The 15,538-nt window shown below is 39.0% G+C and overlaps 1 protein-coding gene across 2 annotated transcripts; it reads right to left on the bottom strand.

Moving 5' to 3' along the window:
* Window positions 1–1,525: 1,525 nt before the first annotated feature.
* LOC310717260 (serotransferrin-2-like) lies at window positions 1,526–14,305 on the bottom strand. 2 transcript variants are annotated; one of them, XM_083525106.1, is made up of 17 exons: window positions 14,164–14,305; window positions 13,493–13,644; window positions 13,181–13,283; window positions 12,898–13,089; window positions 12,574–12,703; window positions 12,054–12,109; window positions 11,744–11,907; window positions 10,808–10,958; window positions 8,015–8,181; window positions 7,831–7,930; window positions 7,687–7,707; window positions 6,462–6,626; window positions 6,225–6,375; window positions 5,215–5,282; window positions 4,582–4,760; window positions 4,314–4,506; window positions 1,526–4,057 (listed from the first exon to the last, which is right to left on the bottom strand). In XM_083525106.1, exons 1-17 carry the CDS (start codon window positions 14,201–14,203, stop codon window positions 4,011–4,013), a joined length of 2,079 nt encoding a protein of 692 aa, XP_083381232.1. In that variant the 5' UTR covers window positions 14,204–14,305; the 3' UTR covers window positions 1,526–4,010. The 2 variants fall into 2 exon arrangements, with proteins under 2 accessions (XP_083381232.1, XP_083381233.1); XM_083525107.1 differs by having other exon boundaries at window positions 6,462–6,623.
* Window positions 14,306–15,538: the final 1,233 nt, after the last annotated feature.

Raw genomic sequence — 15,538 nt, 5'->3', positions numbered from 1 at the left:
GAAGAAAAAAAAAAAGAACATGATTATGTGAAGAAAACAATCAAAGATCTACATTTATTTATTTATTTTATTTCAGTTTTATATTAACGATATTTCATTATATTAATGTCAACTATTTTGTTTTATATACACAAATTAAAAGTTCTCCATGTTTTGAGGCATCAAAAACGTTTTCAGAATTTAATCCCCCCTTTAATGTCTTATTTTTTATTCTTACATGTGTATTATTTATTTATTTATTATTGTTATTGTTCTTGCGTTTATGACGTGCTGCTTGGATTTATTGTACATTTTAATAAACTAAAGAGAATCAATCAGAATTAATATCATATCATATAATAATACAGTAAAGACTCTTCTCATAATACTGACAGGTAACAATTAACTCAAGGTAAATGTCAAAATCTGAATTAAATATAAATAAAATGGCAAAAATAATACAATCAGCAAATCAGTATTGCACACACACACACACACACACACACACACACACACACACACACACACACACACACACACACATTTGCCATAATATAAGATATATAATAAAAATGAATCAATATGAGATTATAAATATACACACCCCAAATAAGTGAATTAAATATTCAAGAAATACCAGAATGAAAAAACAGATGTTCAGTATATATATTAAAATTATTATTTATAGAATTTGAAATTATTATATATTGATAGTAAACAGAATATAACTAAAATAAATATCTAAATAACTATTTAAACAGATTTCAAACAAGCAAGAATAAATCCATATTCTCATCATATAATAATAAATGCATAAAAAAAGGAACAGAAACCAAAAGATCATATTCAATAATAGAAACAAAGGTGAACATAAATAATTAAACCGCAATTAAATACTTAATTTAATCTTTAAATTGTTCTGCTATAATAATTTTTATTTAAAACACACTTTTTTTTTTCAAGTTTTTAGAAAATAATTTGAATATCTCAGAAACGCGTTCGTTTCACAAAACCGTCCAATCAGTTTTCTCCTCATGCATCAGTCTTAGCCAATCCTGGAGAAGAAGGCGGGGTTTGTCAGAATGCGGGTGAGAGATGAAATGAAGCTGCTTAATGAAGCTGTACGTGTACTTCCGGGTTTTTTAGGTCAGGGCAAGGATGTTGTATGAACACTTCCGGGTTAGGTGGGGTGGGGCTCCGTTACTCCATTACGTCAGCGCGTCGGCCATATTGAAAAGGTCTAATTTGTGATATGATGCAGTTGTGAATCGAGACGTTTCAGGTTTTAATTCGGATTGAAGTGAACAGATTTGAACAGAAAGTTCTTCTTCACAAACACCACACACTCCTGTATCCTCTCAATGTGGTGTGAATGTAAATAAACCCACGCTGCTGTTTTATTGTTAAAATCTGCTGGAAACTGATAGTGAAGCGATCCGATTCGTTTGGATGGAGATGAAAAGCACTGAGCTGCCAGATGTGTAGCGCTGATGTTATTTTCATCACCACAACACCAATTATTATAAATAACCACATCCCAAAAGAATTTAGATTCGAGACAGTGGCGTTTTTATTTCACATCACGGATCAGCGAGAAATGACGAGGCTGTAATTACGGAGTAAAAATAACTTTATAATAAGGGTCACATGGGAGACCAGAGCAAACATGGCAGAGGTAAACGCTCACTAAACTCGGCTGAACATTCCAACCCGACTACATCAACGCTGACATGAGAATACACCATCATGATATCTGCTCTGATGATCCATCTCCAGTGAGGAACATGTGAAGTACAAACCACATACTACCACGTTTCACTCTGTTCTTTCTTACTTTCTGTGATTTTTTTATTCATTTAAATACCATTTCATCATTACAACAACCACATAAAACAGGACAAAACAGAGCAAGTAAGAAACAAAAGGAGAATAAACTGGTAAACTGCTGTATCTAACACTAGTCCTACTCTTCTACTGTCTCACATTTACTACGTCTCCAATTTAGCATCTTCTTCTTTTTAATTGGTTTCTGTTCATTAATATTTATAAACTGACTCTTTGATCAGGCAGATGGAAACACTGACGCTAATCAGAACAAGATCACAGTAATAAACTGGAGAAATGGTTTGTTGGTGTGAAGGATTAGAAAAAGCCGCTGAAGAAGGTTGGGTGGCTACATGGCTACCTGATGTTCTGAGTGGTAATGAATGAATGAATTAATCTGTAATTGGGAATCTGATTCCATGTACATTGTTTAAGATGTTGGAATTCTGAACAGAAGGATGTGAGTTAAAATCCCAACAAGCAAAACCCATAACCCTCAACTGCTTAGTTATAAATGAGATTGTATAAGGACTGCTCTGGAAAAAGCCTTCAAGGTTCATAGAAGCATCTTAACTTCTCCTTTTACACCCTTCACTTTAACATAACATAATCTCCATCCTGCTGAAGTGGCAGAGAGGCAGGTGGAGGAGGGTCTCCATGGATTGCTTCCAATGCAAATCAAGTCCAGTCTCAGTGTGGAGCGTGAAGAATAATGAAGCCACCACTGCTAGCAGAAGGAGATCGCTGAAACCTAAAAGCTGTCAGAAATGTTGTAACCATCGCTGTTCAAAGAAAATAAACTTGTAGCCCTTAATATGTATAAACCTGGGACATGAAAAACTGGTTTTAACCTCCAACTCATCCTGTATTTTTACCTCTAGAGTATGGGGCAGCAAGCTACCTGCCCTGATGGGCTCTTAACTGGGGCTTGTTGGAGTTCCCATTTACGTGGTAGTTAAAATGGAAGGAATTGGTGTAACCAGGCTTCTATGGCTGGTGGAGAAGAACCAAGAAGCATGTTCATACTTTCTTCTAATAGAACCCTCCCAAAGTTACACAGCAACATCCAGGACATCCTCACCCTCACCATCTTAATAAATATTAAGAGGCTAGGGAACAGAAGCATGAATATATGTGATCCATCTTCTAGAACACCAGGACAGCCGGGGAGAAGATCAGGGAGAAGACCCAGAAAGTGAACAAACCACCCACTGTAACTTGTCAAATTTTGGTGATCACCTGCTCTGTCACTACTGGACAAAGCTGATTATAGCTGAAGGAAACCAAGCTGCAGGTTGGTAGATAAACTGCTGATTTACTTCCAGGATAACATGCACAGCCATGCAATAGCGTGGGAAGGATGATTAGATGATCTAGACCATGTACCTTGGAGATGTGAGATGCCAGTGATCCCAACTAATTACAGCATTTTGAAAGGTGACCAAGAAGTCCTCCTCTCATCTGTGCTATTTAAAATCCATAAAGTGCCTTCAGCCTCCACAACCTTCCAAGGTGTTATTATGGAGCCAGAGGCACTGAGGGCAGGTGAGAAATCAGCCAGCTAAAATTACAGTCTGGTGATGACCTCATGGCCCTTAAATGGACTGGATGGACTTGAAAAGGGGAACTGGAAACATGTCCTCAAACCACATCCAAGATGGTGTCCAGCAATTTTGTGTTCCACAAGGATTCTAGCAATCCATGTACTATGTGCCCCATCATCCACACCAAACATCTGACCCACGGCTGGAAGCAGAATCCAAAAGGAAGTGTCCCCTTTGGCTAGGAGTAATTTGTGGTATCTGCGGTATTAATATGTAGAACCTCAGGAATGCTAATGGAGTGTAAGAACGTTTCCTGAACCAGAAACCCAATAACAAGTTATTCATTTAAATGATTTCTTCACCAGCTTCAGGTGATCAGATGTAAAATATATTTCTATTGAAGGTGTAAAGTGTAATATCTCCTTCAGGTGGGGAACGTGTTATTCGTTTGGTAATGTCTGTGAACGCTTGTGTTCCCGATCGTATCTCTTTCTTTTAGACGTGAAAATAAAAAAAAAAGTAAAAGTAAGACGTTTTTGTTGTTGTTTTTTTTAAATGACATGAACGATAAGATTAATTGTAAACAGGAAATTGTGGGACGTTGCCTACATCTGGCTTCATGCTCTCATGTACATGCAGGACAGAGACAATGTCTGAGAGCTTCTACAGTCTCTTTTGACAGGAGTGGATGGTGCAGGCCTTCTCCAGTTCTGAAGGAACAAAGGAACAGTAAAGAGTGACTATAATACGGATTAATCATCAGTTCCATTTACTGTTAAAGGGACATTTTTCTGAAACACTAAACGTGGATTAATGCGAGAAGATGGTGTTTTTAAAGGATAGTAAACACATTAATAATAAAGTATATTATGTCCAGACAAGCAAACGTCCAGGTGCCGTATCGCATTAATCCACGTGAAGCGTTTTAGAACGTCTAATAAAGAGCTATTTGTTTGGCGTTCGTACCCGTGGTGCTGCTCGCACACTCGCGCAGGGAGTCCATCGTTGCTATGTATTCTTTCCCCAACACGTCCTTGTAGGTTTTTCCCGGTAGAACTTCTTGGAGACATTTAGTGGAGTCCTTGAAGAGTAAATTTTGACTGCCCTCAGACTTGAACATGTTAAACACGTCTCCAGAGCTGGAATGACCAAACATGGCCTGCAACACAGAAACTCAGTGAGTAAGTGAGTTACACTAGTGGATTAACTGTCGATGCTTTTTCTTTTCATTCACCTGCTGCTGTTTGAGGAACGACACCACGTCATCACGTTTCTCCGGATGAGTGACGACAGCGTGAGCTGGAACTTTGGCTAAATGACACTTCTCATAGTTTGTGATTTCAGCAGAGCCACCAGGACAAATGAGTTTAAAGTCTGTGGATTTGTAGGTTTTAGCCCACGCTGGTCCACTGCCTGGAGAGAGACGTGGAATTCATTACCAATACGAAGCTGAGAAATATTACTGCTCTAGAAACTAACATGTTATGTGTTCATTCTACTATAATAAATGGATAAAACATATATTTTTTATCCAGTCCATGCAGGAACGTGTAACGTGGAGAACAGTGCTATCTGTCCATCTGTCTGGTTTATGATTGGCTAGTGTCGCCTCTTCCACCCAGAAAGCACAACATGCAGAAGATGCCCTGATTGTCTGTGGCTTAATGGGAATTGAATCTGAAATGTTCTCTCCAGGTTAAAATGTTTCTGTCACACCATTTAGGAGACCAATATGCCATTCTGAGAGATATGAAGCACTCGAACGTCTAATCCATATTGGGGTTTTAACTCTGAACTCTAACTGTTTTTAGCTGTTATTTAGAGGGTTTTTCTTTTCCAATTTCGATTTATTTAAGTTCTAACTCACCATCTGTGTTTTCAGCTACAGTGCTGTGCTTTACGAAGGCCACTTCACCGACACCTTCAGCCAGACACCTGTGAGACACCAAGCACTCAAACTCCATTTCAGCAGTAATGTCACTTAATCAACCTTAAAGACCTTTAATAAAAACCTATAATCAAATATTTCTTGTTCCAGACCAGGGGTCCGCAAACTACGGCCCCACATGTGGAACGACCCTCGGAACAACACCAGAAACATATTTTGAAAATCTTATTGTAAATATATGTTTTTCTCGTATCATATCTGTATTTGATAATAAAGTTTGGGTTTCAAACTAAAATGTCCCCTGGTTATTAATAAATGTCGAAGTACCAAAAATTTAAAATCCATACAGATAAAAATCCATTCCATTTCTCCGTCTTCCGGTCTGCTGTCATTACGAGAGCGACCTCTACAGGCGAATCACAGACTCCACATGCTGTTTGTTTTTTACACCAGTGAGACTGCGCGCTGCACGGAGAGCGCTATATTATATTTATTATTTATAATGTATTCATTATATTTGTTTATTAATTTATTAATATTTATTTCATTTAGCACATTCTTATTATTCAGTACTGGTTTTTTTTTTTCATTTTTGTTTTTCATTTTTTTCATCATTTGTTTTTATCCAGTATCCATTTTAAATCGCTTTATTAATCGGTTATCAGCAAGTACGATCCAGAAAAAAGTTTGGGGACCCCTGGTCTAGAGGACTGCTGGAGAGTCATTTGTCTCTGGGTTCCTGTGATTATCTACTAGGATTATTATTAGTCCCATAAATTATCTAGATACCTAGTTTTCACTTCTAGAGTTTAATAGATGAACTTCATTCCTGATGTGAAAAATCCATTTATTTTTGCTCTTTGAAGGACCTTGGTCTTCTCAGATTGATTTAGCCTGGGTCAGTTCTGTCTTCAGACTACCTTTAAACAATAACTGATAGATGTGGTGGTGTTTAAAATCATTCCCATGTAGATTGATGTCAGTGGTACCTGAAGGCTCCAGCGTAGCCGTAATAGCGCTCTGCAGTGCTGGCTTTGCATCTGTCTACAATCCCCCTGATCCCTTCAGCACCCTTACATAGTTTACACAGATTTGATTCTGGATCTGCACCTGGCACGCAGCTTTCACTGAAGTACTTCGCTATAAAAGAAAAAAGATAATGAATAAGCATGTGAAGCTTCAGGATCGAGTGGAGAGGTTCACCACCAAACCCAGAGCTGACTCACAGAAATCACACTCTTTAGTGTCCTCATGAAGGAGACCCATGGGAATGTTCCAGCCTGCTGTACGTCCCAAACCGGTATGACACGACTTCCTGCCAATCAGTGTTCCCCAGGTCACACCGGAGTTCTTGCGCACTACAGCTACAGCATAATAGGACGAAGTATCTGCTGAAGGGAGCAGAAGATATCAGTCAACATCTCACACAGAGGCATGGATTTTACAAGTGTGAAGAGCATTACACCAGGCCGGAATTTAAACCTCCTCCATGGTTACCTGGTTGGAGTCTATAGGCTTAGTGGAGAACATAGTCCAGGAAGTGCAGGTATGTTGGAGACACACGAGGGAGACATTACTGTGAGAGGCCCTGTATCTCTAGTATCTGCTAGACTGGGAAGTGAATGTAGCAGAGAAACAGATCATGGACACCCCTTAGAGGAATATGATGAAGATCAAGTTCACTTTCAATCCTGAGATCTTAAAACTCCATGCCTTCATTCCACTTGTCAGTGTTCCTGCATCTCAGAACATCAGCAACAGGAATTTGTCGCTCCCTCATCTCTGCACTTAGTGGTTTCTGTTGATTTTTTTTTTATTTGACAGATTAAAGCTAAATGCTCATCTGCCTCTTTATGGATCATTGAGAAATTAGTTTCCTGCCCAATGAAACTTCCATAGAAGTAATATTTCACGCAATATTCATAAATAGAAACTCCAACACGTCCTAGCTAAGGGTCCATTGGGGCAGGTATCTTGCTGCCCCGTACTCAGGAGAGGTGAAAGTACAGGATGAATTAACAGGGTTGCCAAATTGGGTTAGTTTAGGTTGTTACTATGATGTCGCCTACTACTGGGTTACTCTAAACCAGGGGTCCTCAAACTAAGGCCAACACCCACACATTTGGAACGACCATTTGAACAATGCCAGAGACATATTATGAAAATGTAATCGCAAATATGTGTTTTACTCGTATCATATCTGTATTACAAGAGCGACCTCTAGAGGCGAATCACTGACACCACGTGCTGCTTGTTTTTACACGAGACTGCGCGCTGCACGAAGAGCGCTATATTATTATTTATTTTTTATATTATTATATTTATTAATGTATAGATTCAGACTTATTTACGTTAGAACATTTTCATGATTTGGTAACCACTGTTCCACCACATCCCCCATATATAATCCAGCACTTCCAGGATATTGAGAAGAAAATGAATTTCACCTACCAGATTCAACACTGCACATTGCTGTTGGGGAAAAAAACACAATCGAATGCTGAAAATGTTGTTATTTTAAAAACATAATGATTTAAAATTATTCTTTGTAATTCAGTAGCATGATTCCTGTAGATGTCAGAACACAATGCTCACAATCTTCTCTGTACTCTTCCACCATGGCCACCACCAGACCACACTTTCCTGCAGAATACACCTGTCCTCCATCCACTGCCATGGCGTCGGCTTCTTTACGCTGCATTTACGCAGAACGTTCCAGCGTCAGCTTCACGTAAACGTGAGACAAAACCAGATATGACATGCTGCTATCTCACGTTACCATGATCCTGCTGATGCAGTCATCCACTGTGTTGCCGTCCTGGCATTCGATCCTGATGTTCCTCTCATCGTCCACGCTCATGAAGGTCCACATGTCGCATTTATTTTTCTCAGCGTGACCCACGGTGCACCAGGTGATCTCAGGAGATTTGCTGCTCGTGCCGAAACCTGTGGAGCAGATATTCAGATGGTCATGTGATTTAGTGTGGATTTATTTTTATTACAGATTTTAATAAACAAGAACGCGTGATTTGGAAGTGTGTGGAAGATCTCCTGCTATAGAGCTCCAGCTCTATTGAGCATAAAAGAACGCTGACTGCACCCCAGACCTCCTCACCTTCTCACCTACATCAGTACCTGACTTTACTAACACCCTTGTAGCTGAATGAATCTCCACTAGATCTAATGGAACATCTTCCCAGAAGAGTGGAGCTCATTATAACAGCAATGGAGACTAAATGTGGAATGAGATGTTCCAAAAGAAGCACAAAGCAAACTTATGGTCAGATGTCCACAAACTTCCACAAACAGATATTGAATCTATTGTATTATTTTATTATCAGCGAATCCAAACTGTAAACATGTCACATGTGAAATTCAACCGCAGAATGAATGAAAAGTTCGACTGGAGCAGCAGCTGTTAGTGTGTTAGTGTGTTTGTGTGTTTGAGTGTTTGAGTGTTAGTGTGTTTGTGTGTTAGTGTGTTTGTGTGTTTGAGTGTTAGTGTGTTTGTGTGTTAGTGTGTTTGTGTGTTAGTGTGTTTGTGTGTTTGAGTGTTTGTGTGTTAGTGTGTTTGTGTGTTTGAGTGTTTGTGTGTTTGTGTGTTTGAGTGTTAGTGTGTTTGTGTGTTAGTGTGTTTGTGTGTTAGTGTGTTTGTGTGTTTGAGTGTTTGTGTGTTAGTGTGTTTGTGTGTTAGTGTGTTTGTGTGTTTGAGTGTTAGTGTGTTTGTGTGTTAGTGTGTTTGTGTGTTAGTGTGTTTGTGTGTTTGAGTGTTAGTGTGTTAGTGTGTTTGTGTGTTTGAGTGTTAGTGTGTTTGTGTGTTAGTGTGTTTGTGTGTTTGAGTGTTAGTGTGTTTGTGTGTTAGTGTGTTAGTGTGTTTGTGTGTTAGTGTGTTTGTGTGTTTGAGTGTTAGTGTGTTTGTGTGTTAGTGTGTTTGTGTGTTAGTGTGTTTGTGTGTTTGAGTGTTTGTGTGTTAGTGTGTTTGTGTGTTTGAGTGTTTGTGTGTTTGTGTGTTTGAGTGTTAGTGTGTTTGTGTGTTAGTGTGTTTGTGTGTTAGTGTGTTTGTGTGTTTGAGTGTTTGTGTGTTAGTGTGTTTGTGTGTTAGTGTGTTTGTGTGTTTGAGTGTTAGTGTGTTTGTGTGTTAGTGTGTTTGTGTGTTAGTGTGTTTGTGTGTTTGAGTGTTAGTGTGTTAGTGTGTTTGTGTGTTTGAGTGTTAGTGTGTTTGTGTGTTAGTGTGTTTGTGTGTTTGAGTGTTAGTGTGTTTGTGTGTTAGTGTGTTTGTGTGTTAGTGTGTTTGTGTGTTTGAGTGTTTGTGTGTTAGTGTGTTTGTGTGTTTGTGTGTTAGTGTGTTTGTGTGTTAGTGTGTTTGTGTGTTTGAGTGTTTGTGTGTTAGTGTGTTTGTGTGTTAGTGTGTTTGTGTGTTTGAGTGTTTGTGTGTTAGTGTGTTTGTGTGTTTGTGTGTTTGAGTGTTTGTGTGTTTGTGTGTTTGTGTGTTAGTGTGTTTGTGTGTTTTAGTGTTTGTGTGTTTGTGTGTTAGTGTGTTAGTGTGTTTGTGTGTTTGAGTGTTTGTGTGTTTGTGTGTTAGTGTGTTTGTGTGTTTGTGTGTTTGAGTGTTTGTGTGTTTGTGTGTTAGTGTGTTTGTGTGTTTGAGTGTTTGTGTGTTTGTGTGTTAGTGTGTTAGTGTGTTAGTGTGTTTGTGTGTTAGTGTGTTAGTGTTAGTGTGTTTGTGTGTTTGAGTGTTTGTGTGTTAGTGTGTTTGTGTGTTTGTGTGTTTGTGTGTTTGAGTGTTTGTGTGTTTGTGTGTTAGTGTGTTTGTGTGTTTGAGTGTTTGTGTGTTTGTGTGTTTGTGTGTTAGTGTGTTTGTGTGTTTGTGTGTTTGAGTGTTTGTGTGTTTGTGTGTTAGTGTGTTTGTGTGTTAGTGTGTTAGTGTGTTTGTGTGTTTGTGTGTTAGTGTTTTTGTGTGTTTGTGTGTTAGTGTGTTTGTGTGTTTGAGTGTTTGTGTGTTTGTGTGTTTGTGTGTTAGTGTGTTTGTGTGTTTGTGTGTTTGAGTGTTTGTGTGTTTGTGTGTTAGTGTGTTTGTGTGTTAGTGTGTTAGTGTGTTTGTGTGTTTGTGTGTTAGTGTTTTTGTGTGTTTGTGTGTTAGTGTGTTTGTGTGTTTGTGTGTTAGTGTGTTTGTGTGTTAGTGTGTTAGTGTGTTTGAGTGTTTGTGTGTTAGTGTGTTTGTGTGTTTGTGTGTTTGTGTGTTAGTGTGTTTGTGTGTTAGTGTGTTTGTGTGTTTGTGTGTTAGTGTGTTTGTGTGTTTGTGTGTTAGTGTGTTTGTGTGTTTGTGTGTTTGTGTGTTAGTGTGTTTGTGTGTTAGTGTGTTTGTGTGTTTGAGTGTTTGTGTGTTTGTGTGTTTGTGTGTTAGTGTGTTTGTGTGTTTGTGTGTTAGTGTGTTTGTGTGTTTGTGTGTTAGTGTGTTTGTGTGTTAGTGTGTTTGTGTGTTAGTGTGTTTGTGTGTTTGTGTGTTAGTGTTTTTGTGTGTTTGTGTGTTAGTGTGTTTGTGTGTTTGTGTGTTAGTGTGTTTGTGTGTTACCTTTTGTAAGTGCGTGGCTTGTAGCTACATAGTTTTCTCCCAGGTACAGGAAGGAGTCCGTGCTCTCTGGCAGCTTCAGCAGTCCTTTAGTGGAGTCTTTAAACATGAGGTTCTTCGCTGAGAAGCCGTCAGAAGAGAAGAGACCTTTATCCTGAGAAACAGATCCATCAGAAGTTTATTCTCTGCGTACTGAAGAGTTTATTCTTCATAATAAACACATTATCACACTACAGTGTTTCCCAAAACACACTTCACCTATTAAATCTCAGATTTAAGTGGAGTCTTGATTCTAAACGATGAAATCTGTGATCTAGAAACCCACGTGAGATTCTCTAAACTCGAAATAAATCCATACGACACCTCGTTCTGTTTTTACTCAGATTTACTCGTGTGCACATTTAGAGGCTGAAGGTATTCAAAACTTATTAAAATGATTCGTTATGTAAAAAAAAAAAAAAAAAAAAAAGGCAAATTATAAAAGTCAGATAAAGAATTTAAAAAAGAGTGCGTTTTAAAAATAAGATTAAAAAGAGGTCATTTTTATAAAACAAAATCAGTTTAATACATTTAAAAAAATAGACACAAAAAATAATTCATTTAAAAAATATAATATAAAGAACTATTTAAATAAGATAAAGAGCAATAAAACAAATAGTAAAGAAAAAAAAACATTTAAAATAATAAAAATGTAATAAAAAAGAGTCACTGTTGAAAATAAGTATATATGAAGTATGTTAACACTAAAACATAACACAAACGTTTATTTCCACTTCAACATAAATCATTTGTTTGTTTGTTTGATCTTTTTAAAAGCCTTTGATCTTAATGATCAGGTGTATCAGTGTAAACTATATAAAGTAGATGTCAGACGTCTGCAGCTGTTGCAGGTGTGTAATAATAATAAAGTGCACTTACGTCACTGATGCCGTCACATACCTTGAGTTTGTCGAGAACGTTGAAGATGCGCTTGGCCAGTTCTTTGTCTTTGCGGCTGACCACGGCGTCGGCGGGAACCTGAGCCAGATTGCAGCTTTTAAACTCGTCCACACTTTTCCGAGAGCCGTCTTTACACAGCAGCTCGTAGTGGGACTGATCACCAGCTAAACAGATTCAACCATGAAAACATCAACAGGTTCCTCCTCAGGTTCCTCCTCAGGCACACGGAATCTCAATACAAACAGCTGTGAAATGCGAGTGAAGCTGACTTGATCTTATGAAATTGTCTGATAATGTCTCAGCACCTTACCGAGCACTGTGAAGTGGTTCACGAAGGCCACATCTCCAGCTCCATCCTTTAGACACCTGCAGGAACAGGAACAGGAGAAGGAACAGCAGGGTTTATGTCCATAAATGTCAGGAAAAATACATTCATCAAAAACAATTCAACTCAGAAATCCACAATTTTGCCATTTTTGTTTCATTATAACATGGACACCCATTCCAGACCTTCTCCATCTGAGCCAAGGTGAAACTGTGATACAAAAGTTTAAGGACTATGAGATTTTGTGTTTTTGTTTAGTCTCCACCTGCTCTTATAATGAGCTCCACTCTCCTGGGAAGATGTTCAACTAGATTTTTGGAGATTCTGTGGAGATTCTTTCATTCACAATGGTGTTAGTAAAGTGATGTAGGTGAGGTGAGGAGGCCTGGAGATCCACTAGAAACAACACACACACTGTTTTTGAATGTTTATACGTTATTTCTTTTCTCGCTGTAACGTTCCGGTTTTGTGTTCGCAACGTCAGAACCTCTGATGATGTTCTTACTGGAAAGCTCCATCATGACCATAATACGGTTCCTTGTGAGAGCGTGAGCAGTCGCCTTTACACAGCTCACACAGTCTCAAGCTGCTGATGGCACCAGGAACGCAACTGGCCGGGAAGAACTCCTTCACCGCTGCAACAAAATGAGAGAAAGAAAGAAAGAAAGAAAGAAAGTAAGAAAGAAAGAAAGAAAGAAAGAAAGAAAGAAAGAAAGAAAGAAAGAAAGAAAGAAAGAAAGAAAGAAAGAAAGAAAGAAAGAAAGAAAGATGAATGTTGGATGAAAAAAAAATCAGCTGGAATTCTGGAAAAATAAAAAAAACCTCTCACCTTCTTCTACTGGTTTGTCCTCAATGCCTGCCCATTTAATGTGACCAGTTAAGACCAAAGTGCCGATGGGGACGTTCCAGCCTGCTGTTTGACCCAAACCCGTGTGACACGTCTTCTTCCCCCGGAGCTCGTTAAAGCCAAAACCAGTTCCTTTCTTGGCTACAGCTACAGCGTAGTAACACGTTTCTTCATCTGAGACACGTTCAGACATTTAGTTTCATTATTTCTCACACACACGTCATTATCATTCATTTGAAAGTGCATCACTAATAAAAAGCCGTACCTGTGCCGTAATGCTCGGCGATGATGGGGTGAAGGTTGTAGGGCGAGAGACCGGCTGTGTAGATATCTCCTCCATCCAGCGTGACGGCATCTGCTTCACCTTTCTAATCAAAGACATTCACAGGATTCAGGATTTACACAATTCCAGGAAATTCTGTCGAGTCTGTGTTTCTGTTTCCTATCGCCAATCAGTGATGTTTCTCTGCATGTTCTTCTCATGCAGCTCTTATCACAAACCCAGCAGCTCATTAAGGTTAATTGCGCCAGTCGTGTGAATAAAAGCGAGTGTGTTGTTGCACGTTCGTATTTTTACCTTGATGGCTTTGATGCATTCCATAGATCCCTCACGCTTCACACAGCTCAGAGAATCCGATTTGGAGGTGAGATGTCTGCATTTCTGAGCTTCCTGCTCGGACTTTAAACACCATCTGATTTTTGGATCCATGGGCGCAGCCTCCACTGAAGCTGAAACCACAAGCAATGAAGCAGATTGAGGGAAATAAATATGATATTAAGGAGCATGTTGATGTTCTAAATATTCTTTGATGCACCTGTGGGTGAAAAAACACAAAAATGGAGCTCGTCCTTTGAGGTGTGAAAATTCGAATCTAATCTGATTCGTCTAATCAGAATCTGAGTCTAATCCGAATCTGTGAGATTGATGTGGTGTGATGGTTGTAGATTAGCTGTACGTGTGTAAACACTCGATGTTACACAACGCAAAAGCTGAAAGTTCAAAAAAGTGCGAATGTTTGGAAAATGAGCGTAATGTTATAGACGGTTATAAAGGGTCGTATGGAGGTATTAGTGCAGTGAGGTGTGTGTTTTATTACAAACAGTTACAAAGAAATATTTTTTATATGTATAATTAAAAATATACTGATTTCAATATACATCCACTTTAGAGTTTACTGTTAAACACAGAACTTCTGATTGGTCTCACACTGAGAATAAAATAAAGGAATTAAGAGTTGAGTGTGTTACCGAGGCTTCCCAGGAGCACGCAGATGACTGAGAACTTCATCCTGGACTCCACAGTAGACTCAGTGTTACTGCACCTTCATAGGGAGGATAGAATTTAGAGGCTCGAGACTGACAGCTACAAAGAACAGGGTTTAACTATTTAGGGCTCAGTCCTCAATCACTTTACCTTCACTCTATAAGTGCACTATTTAGCAGACACACTCCGGGCATGTAGACTTTTCTGGAGTCTTTTCTGGAGTGCACTATGTGTCCAATGAGAGGCTTTTTTAAGGTTTGGAAATTCCAGTTTCAAAGTCCATTTCCCCTCTGTAAACATCTTACTTATTTACACACACACACACACACACACACACACACACACACACAATGTTGTACATATGTATACACAATGACACACACACACACACACACACACACACACACACACACACACACACACACACACACACACACACCGATGGGACTGAAATAGAGCATGCGATTAGCTTCAGATTTCTGGGTGTTCACATCTCAGAGGGTCTCTCCTGGTCCTGGTCCTGGTCCTGTTATTGTTTACTGCTGCACAAACAACATCATTCTACATCATGTTTCCTTTTTGCACTTACAGTCACTTTCAAATAATTTCCTTCTGTGTTTACCTTCACATTTGTACCTTATACAGTATTATTTATAATATATGTACAGTACAGACCAAAAGTTTGGACACACCTTCTCATTCAAAGAGTTTTCTTTATTTTCCTGACTATGTAAATTGTAGAGTCACACTGAAGGCATCAAGGGCTATTTGACCAAGAAGGAGAGTGATGGGGTGCTGCACCAGATGACCTGGCCTCCACAGTCACCGGACCTGAACCCAATCGAGATGGTTTAGGGGTGAGCTGGACCGCAGAGTGAAGGCAAAAGGGCCAACAAGTGCCAAGCATCTCTCGGGGAACTCCTTCAAGACTGTTGGAAGACCATTTCAGGTGACTACCTCTTGAAGCTCATCAAGAGAATGCCAAGAGTGTGCAAAGCAGTAATCAAAGCAAAAGGTGGCTACTTTGAAGAACCTACAATATGACATTTTTCAGTTGTTTCACACTTTTTTGTTATGTATATAATTCCATATATAATTCCACATGTGTTCATTCATAGTTTTGATGCCTTCAGTGTGAATCTACAATTTTCATAGTCATGAAAATAAAGAAAACTCTTTGAATGAGAAGGTGTCTGTACTTTTGGTCTGTACTGTATATATATATATATATAAACTTTTGGTCTGTACTGTATATAAGGATTTCTTTTCGGCTTCTCCCGTTAGGGGGCGCCACAGCGGATCCTCCGCACGTTTGATTTGGCACATGTTTTACGCTGGATGCCCTTCCTAACGCAACCC

This window comes from Silurus aristotelis, assembly GCF_946808225.1.
Source record: "Silurus aristotelis genome assembly, chromosome: 22".
Lineage (NCBI taxonomy): Eukaryota > Metazoa > Chordata > Actinopteri > Siluriformes > Siluridae > Silurus > Silurus aristotelis.
The sequence above is the reverse complement of the archived record's forward strand: the minus strand, read 5'-3'. Positions and strand labels throughout refer to the sequence as shown.

Bases quoted from the DNA above. Each gene is read 5' to 3' on its own strand.
- LOC310717260 (XM_083525106.1), bottom strand. From the start codon at position 14,203: ATGAAGTTCTCAGTCATCTGCGTGCTCCTGGGAAGCCTCG. The intron at 13,645-14,163 runs GTAACACACTCA...TTGTGGTTTCAG, and splicing joins CGTGCTCCTGGGAAGCCTCG to CTTCAGTGGAGGCTGCGCCC. The intron at 13,090-13,180 runs GTACGGCTTTTT...AACGTGTCTCAG, and splicing joins CGCCGAGCATTACGGCACAG to ATGAAGAAACGTGTTACTAC.